The following is a 22,037-nucleotide window of genomic DNA, read 5'->3' on the forward strand; positions in this document are numbered from 1 at the left end:
TTAGACCTGAGGCAAATATTCCCCTGCGCGTGGAAAAAATACGTGCCAACTGCTAGGTGGAAAATCTCAGCGCAGAGGAGGGACATGAGTTGAATGATTTTTAGGTGGCTGTCCCAGGGCACAGGTCCAGCCTGGGGACACACACAACCCCCTAGCCACAGCCTGCAGTAGGTCAGTTAGGATTTTCAAGGGCAGGAACCAAATCTCCCTTCTCCTCATTTCCCTCACAGGGACGGGGAGCTGTGGCACTGCTGCTGTGTCCAGCTGTTCGGGCAGGATTTGCCACTCCCACAGCCATTCCTCCTCCTCTCCCTTAGGGAGAAGGGGGTGACCCAAACTGCCTTGGAAAAGGGAGTGCGGGAGGGAGGTGAACCTCATGGCTCCTTAGGCAGGGAAGGGGGAGAAGGAGAGTTCAGAGCTAGAATCAGTGGAGACTTGTGGGGTCCAGCCAGGGCTTCCCTGGAGAAAGCACTTTTTTTTCAACAGGCCTCAGCAATTTGAGGTGTATCGGTTCCCCTGGAATTTAAATGCTGCTGAAAACACCTGAGCTATGTGTCAGAGCCATGTTTGCTCCTTCAGTTGCAGCTTCAATCACTTAAAAGGCTTTTTACATTATTTTTGTCCTACATTTCCTTACATAAACAAATCTCCCTTAAAAGTGGTCAGAGGTGCCCTGGGCTGGGATCCTTTGCCTGGCTTCCTCAGGGTACCATTTTCTCCTGTAACCGTTTACACTGTCACATTCGTGTCTGGCATTGCAAATAGATACCAAGGGGCAAAGCCATGAGAAATCTGCTCCTTCACCATCAGGTGAACCCAGGACTGGGTGCATCAACCTCCTCCACACCCTTTTTTTATTCTGAACGGGAATGAAAATGAAAGATGAGGTTGTCCACCACATTTATATGTCTGCTTTAAGTTTCATCTCATCCTATATTCATATGAAACTGATTAAGACAGCAAGCAACTTCCTCAAACACTTGCTGACCCCATGGGTTTACTGTCCTTCAACAGGTCACAAAATATGAATGGTGGCCTGAGTCTTTGATGAAGGGTAGCTGCCTGTTCATGCCTGCACCCCTTCCTTTGCATGCCGAAGAGGTGACCGCCCAGGCTCAGACCAGCCTCCCCAGCACATGGGGACGCAGTGAGTATGAGAACGGCGGGTCCGGGAGCTGAGCTGGAGCTGCACACCTTCGCACACACATCTCTCTGCAGAGCCACTTGCCAGCACGCGCTGGCCCCACGCGCGGCCAGGCTGAGACAGGCTTCAAGCCTGGCTCTTACATGGGTACAGTGTTCCCCAGATAAATTAGAGGACAGGGGATCCCTCACAGCATGAGTTAATGACATAATAATTAAATGCTCTGTTCAATCCTTAGTGAAAAATTGCCCCATAGGGAAGGAATAAAAGGTCCTACTGTGGTCAAGGGTCCTGCAAGCGCTGGTGTGTTGCAGACAGCGTGTGTGCATGTGTGTGTGCGTGTGCGTGCACGGCACAGCCCAGACTCAACTACAATGGCATGATTCTGAGCAATGCACGCTGAATATGCATGAAGCAGGAGGCTGGTGCCACGTGAGCCTGTCGATATGTGATGTGCATGCAATTGGACAGTGGGTCAATCTGCCTGGCTAAGCAAGATACACTTCTGAGGGCCAAAATGCCAACTTCAGACCACCTAAGGTTTGCAGCTAGAATTTGCAAACAGGATTCTGGAAAACAGGCACTGAAATCAGCCTTGGCTTCACTGAGGTTTGTTTTGAAAATCCCAACTGTAAAATCCTGACCATGCCCATTAACATGCAGAAGCTGTTCAACTGTAGCTTTCCATGATCTCCCTTTAGCCTCCTGGAAAGAGGGAAGCAGCGTCGGTCACTTTGCACTCTTTCCAGTACAACACACCAGAGCTCTGGCTCATTTGTGGAGGTATAAAAGGACTCTGGGTTTTGCCAGAACTGCCTCAGACTCAAAAGTATTTGTATTTATTAAGGAGGACTTGCCAGCCATCTCTAAGACAGAAGTGATGCAGGTCACTGCAACTGCCTTTGACAAATTTTTCTGGAGAAGCATGTCTGATGAGCTATTTTTCTGAAAGTACACCTGCCTGTGTTTTTTAACTGACAGCAGAGCTTGTAAAATGTTACTCAAGTAGCATTCTATTTGAAAGAAAAAGTTTTCAAGGGTGCCAAATCAGTGTCTCAGCTATACTTTATGGTATAATTTTGTCTCATTAAACTAATGTGAGTCCTCCATTTGGGGGAAACCCCCAGACTAACAATGTACGAAGGTAAACTCTATGATACAAGCAACCACTTGTTAATATGAGCAGCTGGTATATACCCATGTTTGCGAGGCAAGCTAAAAGTAACCTCACTAATATAAGTAACAGCAGCACTGTGCAACGCTTGTGCCAGCAAGGAACTGCTCCTGAGTACAGTGCCTGAAAGCTCTCCCAGCTCTCATCATGGCTTTCAGCAGAAAATGTTTCTGCTCCTCAATATTTGGCATCAAAAAAAGCCAGAAGACAGAGCTGGGGGCTGGGAAGGCAGTGCTGGAGGCAAGGGGTGAACGACTTGAGATGGCTGAGGTGGACTAAGTAGTGATGCTCCTGAATCCATCTTCTCAGGACCCGGTGGAAACATGAGGACTGGGCTCTGGTGGTTTACGTGGTCCTCAGAAGCACTGTGGTGTGGGGCAGCTGCAGTCCAAGGCTCCTGAGTGGAGATGCCAGAGGGAGAATAGAGGATCCAAACCAACTAAAATGTCCTCTCACCTTCAGACTCCTGCGTGGTTATGTTTTTGAAAAATATTTTTGTAAGAGAAACGGGGATCTTTCCATTCCATGTCTCAAAGAAAGCATTTTAAGATGAAAATTAATGAAGATCAACTTCCAGTCCAGCACAGACTGGACAATTCACATCTTCCACAGCTTTTCCCTCCCTTCCTCGAAAAACCTCTGTTCTCCCCTTCTGACTTTGCAAGTTTTTCCTCTACTGCAACAACTGTATGAAAAATGAACATGCATCAAGTAGCATTTACATGGAAGTTAGTACAAAAAGTGTGTGCAAAACCCTTGTATCCAGCCTTCAAATGAGGCCCATGGGCATTGATGATCGAATAAAAAAGATCGAATATGCTCTTCACATACTAATAACACCCTTGGAGGTGATCAAGCTGCCCTCCCCACAATGGAGTTCCCATTGGGCTCCTTAGGAGGCAAAATCAGTGGGTTGTGCAGCTTCATCCCCCATGGAATATTAGTATTAATGAGAAGTGAGAAAAACCTGTCTACACACAGCCTTTAATTCTGTATACAGTGTAATATTATGACTTCATAAATATAAATGACTTCGTAAGTCATTTCTCAGACCTACTGGCAGTGAAAAGATCAGGAAACCTAATTTAAGAAGGACAATCTTGTTTATAGCATTGTCGCAACAATATTTGACAACAAATGCAACGAAGCTGTAAGTCTTTGAATAGAAGTAAATATTGCTCACGCTCAAAGAAATTCCAGTTTGCAGCTTTAAACACAGGCTGCAGGACCAGGCTTTCCCTCTTCTCTCCAGTGAAGGATCCAATGTGGCCATTGCTCCCCTCCCCACAACAGATCTGATTCAAATGTAGTACAGATGGATACACCATTTAATGAGCAGTCTGGTGCCTTCAGGAGACTGCTGTGATTAACAGTAGAGCCAAGACAGAATATCTGTGCTGTTTCATGAGGCATCTCTCCTTATCCTTTTTCTCCAGCCTTGAGGGATCTCTCCATGCTTCTTCTACCTCTTGTACACACTTTGTCCATTAACTTCCTGTCCTCAGTTCAGCTTTATATCTTTATCATTCACCTACCCCAAAACTCAACTTGAAAGTTCAGACCTTCTTGGTCCCCAGAATCTGATGAGAGGACACCTGGAGCAGGAATAGGACCAGGGAAAAGGAAAATTTTGATATAGGATACCCTCCACATTATATCCCACTCCATTTGCAAGATCAAGATGTGAGCAAAAAAGTATTGATTGATTGTCTTATGTGAGGCACCAGAATGGGCTTACGTAGACAGAAGAGGATTGGCAATAAAAAATCAGCCCTACAACCATGCCGCACACAAGTCTATTGTATTATTATTATTATTATTATTATTATTATTATTATTATTATCATCATCATCATCATCATCATCGTCATTGTCATTATTGTTATTGTTGTTATCATTTTCGCATGAGAGATACTTTAAGACCAGGATTTAACATAGCGGCAGGAGAAAGCCTCCGCCACACACTTCCTGCTCCTCAAACCATATCACTATCTGCCTTGGCCAGTTTCTATGGAGGCTGTTATTGCTCTCACCTTAAGTGAGCAGAAACCAAGGAGACCAAGCAGAATCCCTGAATGCACATAACGCTATGGAAATGTTAAGATTCTCCTGAGATGCTCCTGGACTGAAATAACAGACCTGGAACCTTCCTAATTCTATCCAAACATTTGAAAATTTGCAGATTTTCAAAATGAATGGCTCGGACCTATGTTATTTTTAAGAACTAAATATGACGTGGAGAGAGTATCCCTTCTGATGTCAAAAAAGCCTCATCAAAACTCACTTCCCAGAGACCTAATGAAAGCAAAAGCAGCCCTCCAGTGTTGCCTTCAGCTATTGCCCCATCAACACCCTCTTGCTAGAGTTTAAATTACTTTTCAGGGAATACCTTAAAATAATCTTACTTTTGGGGAATTTTCTCCTTGTTCTGGCAATGAAAGAATATTGTCCATCTATTCTTAAAAGAAAAGAAGAAAAAATTACATTCAGACATGGCACAGCAGGTGTGCGGAGCACATTTTGGCAGAGCTGTTGAAATATCACTGATTTTTTGATACCACCTAGGTCAAGGTGTTTGTTGGGATGGTTGCCAGTCAAACAGTGCGAAGCTCGTCTAAGAGAGTTTGTCCTCTAACTTTAAGCTCTTGATCTTGCAGTCATCTTGCCATCAACAGAAATGTGCTTGAGGAAGGATTGATACAATTTCTGCTGCAGTGACAAAAAAATGAAAGCAAATCTGAAAGTGGGAAAAAATCTTAACAAATTTAATTCAAATTTCACAGGAAGTCAACTGTGAAATTAGGAAGTCAATTCCTCATAAGTTAGTGTAGTTTTGTGAAACTATTAGCTGAATTGGTTACATCAGATGATGACTTGGTTCCAAGATTTTAGCTCTACCAAGATCCAACATAAGAACCAACTACTGGGACAGATCTTTAGCTGCTGAAAAGAGGGAGAGCTCATTTGAGCAAGACAAGTGGATCACAGCTGACAGTTCAGCCCAAAATATTTTCAGGAAAACACTAAAGGTACCAACCGGCTGAAATTATACTCTCATGAAAATAGCTGTAATTAGACAGACTTCAGAACTGTCAATAAGATTATAGATTAACAGCATCCATATTATTGGCATTGAACTTCATCAGTCTTAAAGTGGGGAACGTTGCCACGAATAGTTGGTGCAGCTTCTCAGCACCCTTTGGAAACCAATAGATATATCAAGCAAGCAAGAAAGCTGGTTCTCTGGAAACAGCTGCCAAGAAAATGCTACTCAATAACTCCAGTCCCAGCGGAGTTATGTCAGCTAGATGGAGTTGATGAAGTCTGCAGTCCTTTTCCACATTAAGTATAATTATAATGCGGATAATATTTAGGATCATTTCTATGAACGGTTCACAGGCCTTTTTCTCTGGACCTTTCAGATTTTCTTTTTTAATAAGTCTTGCAGGAGGTTGAAGCTTCAGGAACAAGCATGCTACTTATGACCACCCAAGAGCTGGCATGTAGAAGAAATAGTGGAAGAGGGAATACTCATGGGGACCAGTGTATTGACATCAAATAGCTCCACCAAGTTGGGGTGCAAAGACCTTCCTAATCCAGAGAAACCTCTCCAGCAAGGCAGTGGGATGAGTCCTGCTGAGCTGGGCCAAGTCCCCGGGGAAAGCACAGAGACCTGCTCCACCACCTGAACCTGGAGGCACACCTCATCCCGCAGCTCCCCTCTGGGAATTGCGCACTGCGATGCGTCACGCGTCTGGCACTGGCTATACGTTGTTACACGAAGGCCCACATCAACCAGCATGCCCAGTCGGAGACGTTTCTCCGCACGCTCATGCATTATGCATGGATCCATCCCAGTCTACTTCAAATGCATCACCTTCCAGTGCGAAAGATGACTTGGGTGTGGAAGTCGGCTGCAATTCCCCAAAGCTGCCTATGATAATATTTCGAATGAAGCATATGCCCAGCAGGGGTGAATTATTCTCCCGCTTCCCCAAGGGACTGTATCATGATCTACCATTGACATAATCATGCTGTACCTGCAGGATGGATAGGTAAAACACCCTGCAATATTCCTAAACCTATATAACAGCATCAATTGCTTCATTGCAAGGAAAGTAACGGTATGTAGATTTAGTGGGGCAAAGCCAAAGCTTCACCAAGTGTCCCTGCAGCTTCTCAAGATCCCCACCCAATTTTACACCAATTATAAGTACTATAAGGGCAAACCAATGATACAGCTAGTTGCAGGCTTGGCTGTTTATTAATCAAAACTTATGTTAACCTCAGTGTTAACTGAGGTTTTTTCCATAATTTCAGTAAAAATATGCTCTGTATTTACTGAGGTTTCTGTCTACATTTGTTACATTCACAGACATATTCCAGAGTTTTCAGAGAGGAACCATAATTCCATTGATAATGAAGTTGGCAAAATTATACAACTCCATGTTTGCATGAGACTGATATTCTGGGTTGAGACAGAGACTACATGAATAATAGATATTAAAAGAATCAATGAATCAAGTCTTTAGTTTTCGTTCTTCTGAATTTTAAATTCCTTCTATTTTATCTGGGGTTGATCAAAGAATTTTGCCGACAAAAATAATATTCTATGACTATTTCACGTTTTCTGCAGGATCATTTTTGAATCATGAAGCACCACCCAAGAAAAAGAAAAAAATATGCAAATGATGTGGAAGTGAGGCAAGTGATTTATTTTAGCTGCGTTGATTTTTTCAGATTTGTTTTTTTTTTCAAATCAGCATGGGACATATTGTGTCATTTAATTTTCAGCAAATCTACCTCTTGGTTTCAAAAAGGAGAGCACAGAAGGAGAGAAAGCCTACTACTATTATTAATTATTAATTAACAATAGCAACATGTTCTTTGTTATTTCCCCCTTTTTTAACTTATGAAAAAATATTATTTTTTCTGATAAAGAGGGAAAATATTTAGTTTGCCTCTAAGTACAGGTGGTTCAGCAATCTGACTCAGCAAATTAATGTTTTTATAAGGATCAGCAAAATATTGAGCCTTTTTGGAAACAAACCAAACAAAAAACCCAAACCCCACCTAATCAGGAAGTTTATCTGCGAAGCTCAGATGAAAAGGCCCTGAAGTTTGGTTGTGGCTCTCCCATATAAGCTTAATGAACCATGCAATCCTATAGAAAACCCTAGCTCTTGATTAAGGTATGGAAAGCCCGAGCTGCGGGAGGCTGGCATTTAACAGGTGCATCTGTTTACTTTCCAGCTATTCGTCTTCCCTAAAAAAACCCTCAGATGATAAATACAATTAGGAGCTGAATTAAGATTGTAAAAATATGAAGCTCCCTAGAGACAAGTGTCTGTCTGAAAGATCTCCCCCTGCTCTCCCCTCCCCAAAAAACACTTTAGGAAGGTTTCCTGGCTTCTGTTACATTGGGCTGTGTTTATGAAACTGTGTCTGCAAGCATCCTGGACCCTTTAATGAGATGATGCTAGACCCTGTTGAGAGCATAAACATCATGTACTGTCTATTCAGCGTAAACATGCACCTTAAAATTAAAAAATACATTCAAACAAAGCCTGCCCAAAGCAGACAGCAGCCTGCCGGGCAGGATCAAGCCGCTAGCTTTTCTCCCTCTAATCTGCCTACCGAGCAGCGTCACAGAGACTGTCTTTTATCAAAACAAAGGCTGGATGCTGGCTGGGAAGTGTGAAGCTGACTAAAAATGGCTGAAAAGCTGTCCGAGGCACCCGGGAAGGTAGCCAGCCCCACCCAGCGCAGATACCGACCCGCTCAAAATAAGCTGAAAATAAGCCCAAAAGGGAGATGCTATTGTTCCCCTCGCCTACTCGGCAGCAAGACAACATCATTGCAATATTTTGCCCCCGAACGGCTCAGCGGAATGCTTGAAAGCACAACGAAGGGATTAATTTTTTTTTTTTTTAAAGCAATTCTACAGCAAAGTACAAAGTGGGTGGCAATGCCGCGGCCGTCTCGGTGCTATCGCACTTCTTGTCGAAGCTGCGTTTTCTTTGTGTCGACGCTAGGCTAAGCCCTCGCTATGGGTGTGTCCGTGGGCAGGATGCACTGAGGCGCCCAACACAACCGCCTCGAACCCTCACAAGCCCAAGCAGGCACAAATTCACCATCACCCAGCTTTCCTAAAGCCCAAAAGGTATGAAATCATGCCAGCGGCAGCCCAACGGAGAGTCAGGGATGAGAAATGATACCGCTAACAGCAAGGGCGGATGCTTTGGGAATGAGCTGTAAGGTGGGAAAGAAGGTCCTGTATCCTGGATGCTTTCAGGGTGAGACAGCTGGAGATGGGAGAAATACATTCAAAGAACAGAATTAAGGGCTTTTTATCTTTCTTTCTTAAATTACCCCCAAAGAAAAGCTTCACGGGGAGGGAGAGAAAACAGCATGCAAAGGCCCACAGGTGAACAATGCAAAAATGGATGGATCCTGCCTTTGCCTCCTCTGACATGCATTCCTTCTAGCATGCAACACTAGAATAGATATAATACCCTGACATTTCCAGTTGCTCCAAAGACAGTCCATCTTGGTGGAATCGGCACTGGCTTGCATCTCGGAGAGCTGAGGAATTGCCGGTCCTTTCGTCGGAGGCACTGCGTTACCAGTCAGGCATTCCCGAGCATGGGTGGGTTAGCGGGTATCGCTCCCGTCTCCCCGCTCGGCTCCGGACTGATGCTGTAAGCAGCACAGGCGGAGGGGGGAGGGCATATTGTACACGCTGCGGTCTCCACTGCAGCAAATCAGCAGTGTGATGTGGTTGCCCTAGGGAGCAGGCTCCTTTGAAAAGGGGATGCAGTCCCCTTTCAAATCAAAAGCTTGTGCTCAGCGGCTTAGCCTCCTAAGCCATCGAAATGGTTAAGGCAACCTGACGGCAAAGAAATAAAAACAAATTGGGTGTGGGTGGAGGGGGGGGGGACGGGGGGGTGAGCAGTGTTTCCTATGTGGCTGTATGGTTGTGACTATTCATGTTCCAGAAATTTCTTGAGAGTGATGAAATCTGGTGTTTTCCTCATTTTTTTGAGAGGGGCAAATTTCCCCCTACCCCTCCAGGTTTTGATGCCCCACTCTCCTCTGCCCAGCTGGGTGAGGTCAGGGAGCAGGCAGAAGAAAACCAAGGGCAGGATCCAACCCCAACAGAGCAATCCCCATTTTGATATTTTTCAAAACTATTCCAGAAAGAGAAGAAAATGTCAGCGTACCCACAACGCCGGGGATCACCCTTCTCCCCCTGCAGGCATGAGCACCCGCAGGCACCGGGTGACCCTCATGGCCCCCCAGCCCCTTGTGCCAAGCCCTGCTACATCGGGATGCTGAGCACTGCAAGCTGCACCCAGGTTAGGGTGTGCGGGGTGTGAGCACTGCCTCCTCCCGCTGCTCAAAATGCTGCATAAACCAGGATTTGAGGTGCAAAGAGTGCAGATATATGGGACAATTTGTGAAAAAGCGTGTGCTCTCATCAGTAACCGTGAGCCCGCCAATGTCAGAATTTTAACACCAGCCCCGATACTCCTCCTCTGGGTAAAAGACTGCCCTTGCCTCAGTTTCCCCATCAATAAACTACTTTAAGTAGCCTCCCAGAGATGTCATAACTAAGCAATGACCACACGGTACTTGATAAATACTTGGAAAGAAAATGCTTTACGTCCACCCAACCTATTTGCCTTTTCAGATTTTGGGGAGTGGGGTGGTTATTAATCACAAAGAAACTCCACGAAAAGTCACCCCATTTCACTGAAGAGTGACCTGAGATACAGCATATCAGACTTGGTCCAGTCATTGTTGGCAGAACAATCCCAGCTGGGGATGTCTCAGCTCTGAGGTTGTATTTAATCTTTTAGAACTTGCTAGTTTATGAAGTAATTTTACTTTAGCCATGTTATACTAAGTTTAGCTTTTTTATATGGAAACAGGCACCAGCACAGACACAGTGGGTCACGTACCCATCAGCATGGGGAACAGAGTTTAAACCTCTCTGCTCTTTTGGCTCCAAAAATTAACGGTCTTTAATGCCTGAGTTAACAGATATCTCCTCCAACTGGCAGTAGCAAGTCACTTCTCCTTCCCTCAGGTAACTCATCTCATAGAAGAAAGCCAAAATTTAAGGAGACATTCACCACAGTGTGATCTTAACCTTTACCTAGAAAACTCTGCTGGGATTATGGAGGCCAACAGCTATTGTTCATGTTTCAAAACTGCCTTAGAAATACCCTCAAAGACTTGCTCTAGTCTTGAATCCAGCATCTTCAGTCCCCTAACAGGGAAATAATTAACTAATTAATTGGTGCAGAACTGGCTTCAATTATCATTGCATACAGTAAGACTAAATAATCTACAAACAATGTTACAAGTCTTGATTTTGTGTTCTTCCTGGCTTTGTTAAAAAAAAGGAAGAAATGGATTGGCAAAGGATGATTTCTCAGTATGGTCTGATTGGTTTAGACCCTTTGCAAGAGCACAAAATATCCCTATCGATACTGCACACTGCAGTATCCTGCACACTGTTTGCAGCTCTGTGATGGGATTCCCAGCACCAATCCATAATACGAGGTATTTACAAGCAGTGTATATAAAACAGAGCCATCATTCATATGCAACTCCTAAATCCTGGAGTCCCTGAAAAAAAGCTAAAGAGACCTCAAACTTCATGCATCAGTGAAACTCATGGCTATTGGGCATGTACCACCAGCAACACAGCAGTGAGAAGACACAAAATCTCTGCTTAGTCTCACTGTAACCCACATTTCTCAGTCAGGTATGAAAGACAAATTCGGTTTGGACAGAAGAGTTGTCCATGTACATTTAACATCCCAGCGTTGTATGAAACAGTGATGATTTCTCCTTTCATTCATTGTTGGTAAGGATTTTTCTTGCCCCAGACTTCAGGTCTCCATCTCCTTCCCCAGGCTACCAAAATGAATCATACCATCTGTTTTCCTGCTTAAATTCTTATTTCCCTTTGGAAAAGTGTCTCTTCAGACCTGGCCCATGTGGTTGGACTGTACCATGCTACTTCTAGAGCTATTTTAATTCATGGGCACCAGAATCCATCACTTTACCACCAGTAACAAGAACAATTTGTGTCAGAAACAGAACTGAATTGGAACTGTGAGATGAACATACTTAGAAAATGCGAATGGGCTAAGAAGGTCTTCCAGCGTGCACTCACTTATCCCAGGAGCTGAGTCAGGCGAGGGAGAGAGGCAGCGCCTGGCATTAACACTGTATGTGTGTCTACACAGACTTGCACAAAAAGTTTAACAAAATCCCAATGAGCACTGGGTGGATCCAGGACTAAAATGGCAATTGATAAAAAGTGCATTTCTACGATGAGAATTTAAATTATTCAGTAAATAGTGAGCCAGAATTAGGACTAAGCAGTTGGCCATCAATAGACTGAGGGTGAGAACAACTACTTTGCAACAGAACTAAACCAGGACCACCAACTAAACATTTACTGAGCAGGCTGGAAGGCACAAATAAGCATAGCACTGCCTGGATCTTAAAAGGGTGAGACATGCCCAGGTCAGAGATCTTGGCATCAACCACAGGATACTGCAGTGTTGGAGGAGAGTTTTCCTGTGATCATGAATAGAAGCAGGATTAAAAGCAGTAAGTGGAATTTGCTTCCCTTCTCTTCAGAGCACTGTCCATGGGAAGCCATCCTGCGGGATGTTACTGAAATGATTATAGATCTTAAGATGTTTTAGTGAGGTTACCTAGAGCTCAATGTTGATGGCACAGACATAAGCCAAGTGGGCTCATCAGTATTTGCCTGTTAAGTAGCTCTGCTGGAGATAATGACCCGTGAATGCAGGATGTGTGGGTTAAGGACTCAGTAGAATATAAAGTTACCTGGTTCGTTTCAGCCCATCCTAACCTCCCATTGAGGGAAACCAAGTTAACACATGAGTAGGGTATTGCTGTCTGCCTCACTTCTTTCCCTCCAACCCCAGCAGGGATTGATGGATGAGGTGCAGACTGCAGCTCAGCAAAGGACATGGGCGCCCTGCCATGGTGTGTGGGCCACCAGGGTTGTGCTGCTTACAGGGACACAATAAACCCCGCGTCAGGACTAGCTCTCCAGCCCTACCTTGCTCCCTCCGAATGTCCTCCCGCTTCTACGGTGACCCAGCCTGCCTGTGCACCGCTGATGAGCTCTGGTGAGGTCAGAGTTAGCAACATTTAAGGCTTTTTAGGTAAATATACTTGAATCGACATAACAGTCCATAAGAGCTCAGAAGTACCCACTGTTCTACCACTGGAAGGATCACATATGGCCCTAAACTTCAGGGCTGTCCCTTAACAATCCTGCTGGAGGGCAGGGTAGAAATCAGCATTGGTTTCAAAGAATATTTAAAGAAAACAAATTCAAAAATAGAGCTGAAATCATTGCCAGTCCTGCTCTAAGTGCAGTGACTTTGAAGACACTTTGGGCTGATTATGTTTTTCAGAACAGCGCTTTGCATCGCTCCGCATCAACGCATTGTGGGACACATTGAGGGCAGCGCTGGTGCTGTAAGATCCTGACATTTAGCACTTTAGGAACACAATAGCATTAAGGGAGATCATTGGGTTTTTCTTCTAAGCTAATTTGTTCTTAGCATTAGCAACAAAAATAGAGGGGATGCTATTTTAAAGGTTGCATTAATATGTCTCGAAGCTCTAAAGAGCAACGCGGAATTTTTGCCTGAGTACTCCAAGCCAAGGGCAGCCAGCAATTACATTTTCGTGAGGAGGCTGCCAATAGCAGAGGGATGGGCGAGATCCTGGCTCTGCTCTCATCCTTCCTGCTGTCTTGCACTCATTCTTGCACAACACATTTTCTGGGCTGCGGAATCGCTCAGAGGCAGCTCAGGTGAAAAGGCCATGAGCCAGGAGATGCTGACGGCTATTTCAGGTCCATCACTGTTCACAGTCTAGGTGGTACATAGACTGCTCTGTCCTTGCTGTCTTTTGCCCTGGATCTTTGGTGTTTCCTCTTAGGAGATTAATTACTTTTTATTCTCAGGTCTTTAGACCACAAAAGGAATCAATAAGCTGGTAAAAAAGACAATATGGTCTTAAACTGGTGCAGTTTAAGTCTGGAGTCGAGTACTCGTAAAAAAGAAACCCGGTGTCCTGGCATGTCACATAATGTTCCAGCTTCCCTGAGATTTCTTTTAGAAGTCTTGAAATGCCTAGGTTATAAGGGTTTTTTAAAATAATCAGTCAAAATATTTGGGTTGTTTGCAGGGACAAGAAGTGTGTTTTGAGATGTGCTTTGCTAAGCTGCTGCTCTGCTGCCTCTGTTTCACTGTCTGCTCAGCAGATCTGTTTTTCATGCCCATTTTTGCTCAAAGTCTGAGATTATTGTAAGGTCTTCGGCAACAACCATGTGACATGAGTCAAATAAGTGGGTGAAAGAATCAGGTGAGACATACTTTGCACTTGTTTCCCTCCCCTGGAATGAGGTGCCCTTTGAGTCCTAGTAAATGAGCCATTTCAGGGGAAGTCCTTAGATTTGGCGCTATTGTTAAGAAACAATTTTCTGTTTTGGTTTTCAAACCGCTGATGTGCAGTGCCTCAGCAAACCTGGCAGAGATCCTCTTCACCAGCCATCCCAGAGATGGCTGGCACTTCTGCAGTGCCATTTGAGCTCACTGATTACTGCAGGCAATAGCACATCTAACACATAAGAATCAATTTTGATTTACTCCTGGTTCTTCAGCAGTGGATAATTTCTCTTGGTTCTTTAATGTTATTTTTGAACCGTGAGGATCATAGAAATGAAGGCTCTATTCCTGCCGTCGACCTAGAAAAGTCTTTTGATTCTTTCCAGTGGGACTACTTTTTTCAATTGCTGGGAACCTTAAAATCGGGTATTTCTCTCCTTTGGGAGAGGTAGTTGGTACATCTTCATTCCTCCTTTAAGATTTGATCAGTAAAGCTGATGAGGCCCTAAAACTCTGGCTGACCTACTGGATTCCCCCGTTAGAGCAGGCTCTTATGGCGTTTGCAGCTTACCCCCATTTTCAAGCCTACTGCTTTTAAGCCTGTGCTGCTAAATTTGTCTCCCTTACAGCATTGCTGGTGCTGCAACTGGCATTATTAATTCCATTTCATTAACTGGTCTTCCTAATGGACTGGAAGGCAAAAGAGAAGACAGACCTGAGACCACAGCATGGCTGGGTCTCAGGAGATCTATGTTCAATCCTCGTGTCTGCCACAGGCTTCCTACGTGACCTTGGGAATCATCTCTCTTAGGTCCCTGGGTCTGCTTGGTCTATTTAAATTTGGGACATCATCTGCTTTTTAAGCTTTATTTCTGCAGCACCCAGCACAACAACTGCTGCTCTAGCAAAGGAGCCTCATGCATTTTTGCAATACAAGTTGCAGGCAGGCTGTCATTTTTGGACCAGTAGAGATCAAACAAGATCGTAAAGATGAATTGGGATTGCGTTGCTCTTGGAAATGGTGAAATCCTGCCTGGTACTGGGCAAGGATGCTGGGGGACAGAAGAGCCTCCTCTTTGGCCAAGCATGCCCAGAAGAGATGAAGATGACAGGCTTTTAGCAAATTCTCAAAGCAAGGTCTGGCAGCCTGTGCCTGAGCTGGGGAAACGAGGCCTGGACTTTGCCCCATGGATGTGCCATAAGCCACCAGGGACCCTGTCCCTGCCTGGGCAAGGTCCTGTGCTGGGGGCAGAGGAGGCGGCCCCGGAGCAGCTCATCTCACTGGCTCTCCCCCTGCGCTGCTGGCACCCTGCAGGGCAGGCATAGCCCCTCTGAGCTGCTTTGCTGCCTCAGTAAGAGGCAGAAATAAGAGCATAAGCAGGGACCACACCAGTACAAGCACGCAGGCATGCAGTGCGGTGGTGTACAGAGAGAGCCATGCCCCAGGCAGGCAGCCCTGCTGCGAGCCCAGGCAAAGTGCCACACCAATGCAGCTCCGCCACACAGCAGCACTAGACAGGTCCTGCCCGGTCAAGTCCTGCCCTTTGCTCCTCTGCACATCCAGGTCCTGGGCTGAGGCAGCTCCAGTGCAGCCCCCATGGAAGATGTGCACACAGAAATGCCTGAAGCCTTGCTTCCAGCTTACAGGGGCCGCCCCTCGCTTCTGCCCTACTAGGATCAGGCCCAAGTTTTGAAGCTCCAGGTGCCGATTCAGGGGCTGGGATGCTCTGTCCAAGTGCAAAATGCAACTACAAATTGTGCAAACGCGACTGCAAATTAAACCAACAGCCTGCAGGCAGAGGCTCAGGAGACTGAGGTTTCATTTGCAGCAGTGCCACAAGCCCTTAATTCAGGTTGGGATTCTCATAAGCAGCCAGGGGTGCTTGCAAATCAGCTGTGGTTTGCAGCGTTTCTCCTGGCTCCTCTGCTCCTGTACCCAGCAGTCCTCCTACCAGCCCAAACCAGGTGGGTGGGAGAAGGTGCAGAATGACGTACTGCAGACCAAGCCCCTTTCCCCAGACCCTGTTCCCCAAAAAAAGTCATTTTCTTTGGGGAAGGGAGTCATCCAGCATGCCCTGAGCTCTCACCCCTCTGCACCATGCTGGAGGGCTGCTTTGAGCATCTCAGCATGGACATCTTTGCATCGCCCGCCACTGCCCCCACCCCACTGCAGGGGGAGGCCAGGAGAACAAATGCATTTGTGTCGGAGGTGTGCGGATGCTGAGGCCATGCACGCACTGGCTCGACCGACACACAATTGTCATGGCAACCCCAGCTTTCCCCGGAAAACAGCAACAGATCACTAATACACCACTGGATGCAATAGCCACAACCGCCTACCCCATGGATGCGAGACACCTGGGTACCAAAATGCTGTCTGCAAAGGGAGGGATGGCGCTCGCCGAGCCACCAGTCCAGATCATACTCAGGCTGGGAAGTCGACTGCTAATATGGAAAAATCTTGGCCGAGGTTGCAGAGGAAGCGGGGACAGGTCGGGCAGGAGCAGGTTAGAAAGCAGCCGCTCCCGTCCTGAGCAAATGCAACCCTACAGTGCTTGCAAAGGTGATGGAGGAGGCAGAGTGTGGCTGCTTACTTATTGCAGCAATGCAAACAGTGCTACGTGGCGCAAAGGGCTGATGAACGAGGAGTGCGTTAGCACTGTCCAAGGGAAGGAAGAAAAAAAAAAGAGAAATGAAGGACATAAAATACTGGCGTGTAAGACACGAATGTCAGTGCAAGGCTGTGGGAGGGGGAAAGGAAAGACAGAATATGAGCAGGGCTCTGGTGAGAGCCAATATGAGCACTGGCTAGAGAAAGGCTTTGGACAGTGAAGCAGCACTCTGATTTTTAAATGTTATTATGGGCCCCTAGGGTAATTAGAAGAATTAGATCAGGAAATGATGTGCCAGAAGTGTTGCCTGGAAAGTGGTCAGAGTTGTGTTTGCTGGGGAAATGAGAAGGGAAAATGGTTTTGTGGGGCATTTTAGGACATTGGCTGGAAGAAGAGCTACACAGAAAAGCAGTGATGGTTTGAGTATTGGGGGGGCTGGCCCTGCCCTGGCACATCCCCTCACATGGGGCAGAGAGAAGAGGAAAGGATGGATCATATGCGTATATCTTATGGAAGATACCATAAACAAGGTCAAGCAAGCTTCCAGCATCAAATCAGCAAAATATGCAATGAAAATCCACACCCTGGAGCCAGCTCCTTAGGAACTTAACATCAGTCATCCCTAAAACTAGATATTTTATGCATACAGATGCAAAATGAGGAAAAAGAGAAGAAAAAAATGCAGAACCCAGATAAACCCACTGAATTTGTGGAAGCGGGTTTCTCTTTGAAAAACAGATTCCATCTCTGAGTACTTGAATAACATCGCTCCCCCTCTCTGCACACAATGAGAAAGTCCTGATTTGGATGCTGATGTCAGAGTATCTGAGAAAAGACAATTTCATTTCCCATTCTCAAGGCCAAAGGATTAAAGATAGATCAGCAAAACTATTTCACATTTCGAAAACCAAACTAAAAGGCCTAAGGAATTCTGTTTTCCCTGACGATATTGTTAAACACCATAAGCCACATTTTCCTGATTGCTTCTGTAAAGGAGTGATAGCCCTCTAGTCTGGGATGAGCATGAATATATAACAGGAGGTATAGAGTGAATTTGAATATATATATGTACAATGGAACTATTTTGCTGTCTTTATCAATTAATAAGCAGCATGAAAGTTCACTGGACAAAACTGAACAGGGGAAAATGTTTTCCTTATCTCACAGTACATTTAACCACTCTGCTTCAATAATGGATAGCATGTGGATATGGTAGAAGTAGCAGTAATTTCAGAGTAACAGTGCAGATTTGCAGAGATACAGAAATGGCTGTTATCCCAGAGCACTGCACATGAACAATGCAAGGTGGAAGGATAGCATACTAGATCTTCTGCATGAACAGTGAATTCCCATGCAACAGGTTTGGCTTTTGCAGAAACTGGGGAATTCCAAAGAGAATAGTAAGTAGGTCTGGGCGAGCATTGCAAAAGGTGTGCTGGGATTTCTGAACTGCTTTCCCGAAGTGTTTCACTCCTTGCAAACATTTAAGTACATGGGGCTTTGCTGAAACTCCCTGACGACAGGGAGAGATACCACCAAATAACCCTTTGTACTGTATCAGATACCTCAGTCTTAATAAAAACATCCAGGGACCAAAAGCACGATATCCCTGTGTCCCATCTAAGGCTCTTGCATTTCATATGCCAGATACTTAAAATTAATTTATTGCAAATGAATCAGAGATAAAACTTAATGGCATGACATTAATTTTAAATTATGATAAATTCAAGAAAATCACAATCTTTGTATGCAAACAAAACAAACCCAAACTCCAAACCCAAATGCCATATTCTGTTTTGGATGAACCTCATCTTTCACAAGTATAGCAGACATGATCACCTGTTGCTGAATGCCAGGCAGGTCTCTGAGTCCTGCTGGTCCTCAGCTCCTGCGGGTCCGGGCTTTGGAAACCTCAGCCTCTGAGTACCCCCAGCTTGAAGCTGAGAGACATCAGCCTTCTGGATTAGGATGTCTAGTACTGGGGGCCAGAAGAGAAGGGATTGTACTTCATTTTGGAAGCAGCAGCTCTTACCTTTTCCAAAACACTTGCTTTTTACCTGTGCTTTTTTTCCTCCTTTTTTTTCCCCAGGTTGCCTGACATTTAAAGTGATCAAAGTTTCCTATGAACCACAGCTTCTAAGTTTCAGATAAATATAGCCACACTGCTCTGCATTTGTTTGTTTTCCTCAAGTTGCAAACCTGCAGTCGAGACCTACTTATTTTGGAGCAGGGACAGCTGCTGCTTGTCACCACGTGCTTCAGCAGCCGGGGAGGAGCACACCCCTGCACGCGGGGTGCAGCTCCGCACCACCCGCAACATGGGGTCCAGTCCTGCTCTGGCAACTCAGAGCAAACTAACCAGCAGCCCCCATGCTGGCTCGAGGAGCCAGAGCAACCCTGGAGTGGGCAGAAAGCAAAAGGAGGCGTGATGCACAGGGACAGGCTGCTTACAGGGGTGCATTGAGGGGATGATGGAGGTGGCTGTGGCTGAGCGTATGTGACATGCCCAGCCCACGCCGACTTGCAGGGGGACAACCCTGAGCTCTTCGAGACGCAGTGAAGCTCTGTGGGCTGCCGGGTACGGACGACACCACATGCAAGGACAGGAAGGTCCTGGCCTCCCCTCCCTTGCCCACCCACGCATTCCCACTCAGCCCAGTACAATTTATTTTGGCCTCCCCATTAGCTGGGAAGTAAACGTGGCAATTACTTTGCATATCTGAAGTGTCAGAACCCTTCAGCACATTTCCCTGAAGCTAAATAATTAATGAAGGGCTCTGATTAGCGTGAACCTTGTGGAATCACCAGCCAGCGTGGAATGACATTTATTTTTACCTCTTGACGCCTGAGAGGCCAAGGATGGATGGGCTTCCCGGCTGCCGAATGGGAGGCTGTCCTGCAGCTGAAAGGGCTTGGATTGGGGTTTATTTTGGAAAAGAAGGTTTCTGCCCCACTTTGTGCTTAGGCTGCCACAGACAAAAGCAGCCTTCAAAATTTGAATGCTTTGCAAGTGATGGAGGATAAAATACACTTCTTTTCCATGCAGCAAAGACATCCCGCACAAGTAGCACCCAGCAACTCGTTCACCTTAGTGCCTCATTAGAGGCACCACATTTCCCTCTCACCAACAAACAGGGGCCAAGTGGAAGATACTGGGTGTGTGGCTGCCAGGGGTCAGGCTTAGCTCCTGCAAACCAGACCACCAGAGCAGGACCTGGCTCCTGCAGCAGGATCAGGCCCCATGGAGTCATGCTTGCGGCAGTGGGTTTCCAGCTCGGCCTCCAGTGGCAGAGAGAGCTGGTGTCCCTGAGGGGTGAGAGCCCTTCTAGCGAGAGACTGCTGCATGAGAGATGCAGGAAGAGCTGGTGGCTGTCACTTAAGGTCCATTTTCTCCTAAAAGTTCGTTCTTTCTGAATCAATTCCTCATACAAAACACAGCAGCCACCCAAAAAGCTGTATTGAGCCCTGCCTATGCCACGCAGGTTTGTGCAAGCCGCCGCCCTTTCCCCAGACCTCCCTCGTTCTGCGTTCAAACTGCAAATAATCTCTTTTTTACCATGACCCAGGGAGGAGAGAGGCTGCCCAGCGGACACATGGAGCTATTACATGAGCAAATTGAGTATCTTTGGGGTCTCGAAACGCAGAGGATCTTCACCTCCCCAGGGAGGAGATGAAAGTAAAGCAAAGGGATTACATTAAAGCTGAACTCTCCTGACCCCAAATGCCACTGCCATAATGACACCAGCTCCAAAACCTGCCATCCCTGCCCTGCCTCATGCATTTCACCCCTAAGCAGCAAAGGGGCACATTCATGTTCTCAGGGAGGATGCTTTCAACCCCCGCAGCAACACCAGTCAGGCAACTTGAAAAGTTGCCTCTCTCCAAAACTTAGCCAGAGTTTTGTACAAAGAGGAGGTAAAGGACTCGTTGCAAGGAAAAGCAAATATTTTGGAAATTGTGTACTTTAAGTCTATGCCTGGTTTCGCTCCATCCAACACATGTTTCCATGGAAGCAGAGGAGGGAGCAGGCAGCCTGTGGCTGCAAATCACAGCTATCTCACTGCCTGCTCCCGAGTCTGAAGAGACAAATGGATCATTAAAAATAAAACAAAACTGAAATTTAAAAAAACCCTTTTGGTAGTAGATAGCTAATATTTAGTGCTGCAATGTTGTTTTTAGGGACCGGGGCCCAAGCGCATCACAGCTGAATGAAACCGAACTTGGACTCATTCTCAGAGGAAATGGAGTATGCGCTGAATAAAATGATTTTTGTTCTTTTGTTGATCACATTGGTGTAGTGGTTGTGTGAGCACGGAGAATGTCAGCACAGCACACAAAGGGAGTTAAATAAACAGATTAAAAAGATGTTTTCAGCGTGGTTTGGAGGAGTGTATTGCAGGGAGAGGCCAAAACAAGGATGGTTTGGGAAATATGGATTGTTTAGGAAAATGGACGGTTTATCTGTTGATCCAAACCCAGTTCTGATCTCAGGAGTGAGCCTCCTGAAGTCAGTCTGTCTGTCAGTCAGTTGCTTTTATCGACATGTCCTTTGAGCAGAAACTTATTTTTGACTAGAACCACAAAGTTTTCCCGGCCTTAAACTAGCATCTTGAGGCTTCACCACATTCAAACAAAACATGGAGTTCCTAAGAGCTTACAAGTGTGTTGCAAATACATCTTCCTGCTGCTGAGCCAGGCACGTTTCACTGGGAGTAATTACCATGTATCCTCAGGTAAGAGCTGCCTCTTACCCAAAATGTTGCACTCAGCGACTTGAACACAGCCGCTCTGCACAGCTGCTCTCGAGCGACTGAGCTGGATCTACCCGGTTGCCTCGCGCCAGCTCCCAGCAAGGTAGCGGGGCTGATACATGTGCAGCCATTATGTGAGCAATTGCAAAATGTCCTTTCTGCATTTACCCCCCCTCAGACAAATACATATCTGTTTTACAGCAGCCTGCCTTCTCCCAAGAGGCAACAGAATTTCTCACCAGTAGATTTTTTTTTCTTCTTTCTTGACTACAGGGCAAGAAAAATTAGGCACGCTTACAAAAACTGCCTATTAGAAAATATAGTTGCAGACTCTAGTGAGTTAAAAATCCTGAGTTTTTAGTGCTTGTGAGATTTCCTCCCCACAGCTCTGTGTAATGGAATTGGAGCTGTTCTCTACAGCTGCCTGAATCTGAATTTCTGAATACTGTGATCAATACTGTATTGAATACCGATACCTATGATCTAATGACAGCTCTGTGTGCTTCTATTACTTAAGTGTAGTAGATAGCTTTCAGGGAGAGAATAGCAAAAATTGAAAGAATGGATCAAATCAACTTGAGTTTGTTAGATACTACATCCGAACAGGGAAATATGTGAGATGAAAATAAATCTATTGAGGAAAATGAAGGGATTTAGCTTGGACCAGGACTGATCCTACTTCCAGAGCCCGCAAAGGTCCCAGATAACTCTATACCAGTAAATCCCAATGAGCAAATGGCAGTATCACCAAAGGTATCATTCTTGCCTTTTCTAGCCTGTGAAATTCACTGCTAAAAGGGGGGTTCAAGCCAGCAGACCCAGACAGGGCAGGGCCCTGCAAACACCTTTATACACAGGCTGGAGGCAAAGTCTGCGGTGGTGCCAAGTACCAGCATCCTG

General features: G+C 45.7%; 1 protein-coding gene across 3 annotated transcripts in view; it reads right to left on the reverse strand.

Annotated features, from left to right (window-relative positions):
• The window catches only part of RTN1 (reticulon 1), a 145,954-nt gene that overhangs the window by 8,507 nt on the left and 115,410 nt on the right, over positions 1–22,037 (reverse strand). Inside the window, exon 1 of one of the 3 annotated variants that reach the window (XM_075150855.1) lies at positions 8,834–9,190. The exons of the other annotated variants lie outside the window; for them this stretch is intronic. Coding sequence (XP_075006956.1) covers positions 8,834–8,894 — 61 coding nt within the window. The 5' untranslated portion in view covers positions 8,895–9,190. Of the gene's footprint in view, positions 1–8,833; positions 9,191–22,037 lie in introns of those variants that run through there. 3 annotated transcript variants of the gene reach the window in all.

This window comes from Calonectris borealis, chromosome 5 (assembly GCF_964195595.1).
Source record: "Calonectris borealis chromosome 5, bCalBor7.hap1.2, whole genome shotgun sequence".
Taxonomy (NCBI): domain Eukaryota; kingdom Metazoa; phylum Chordata; class Aves; order Procellariiformes; family Procellariidae; genus Calonectris; species Calonectris borealis.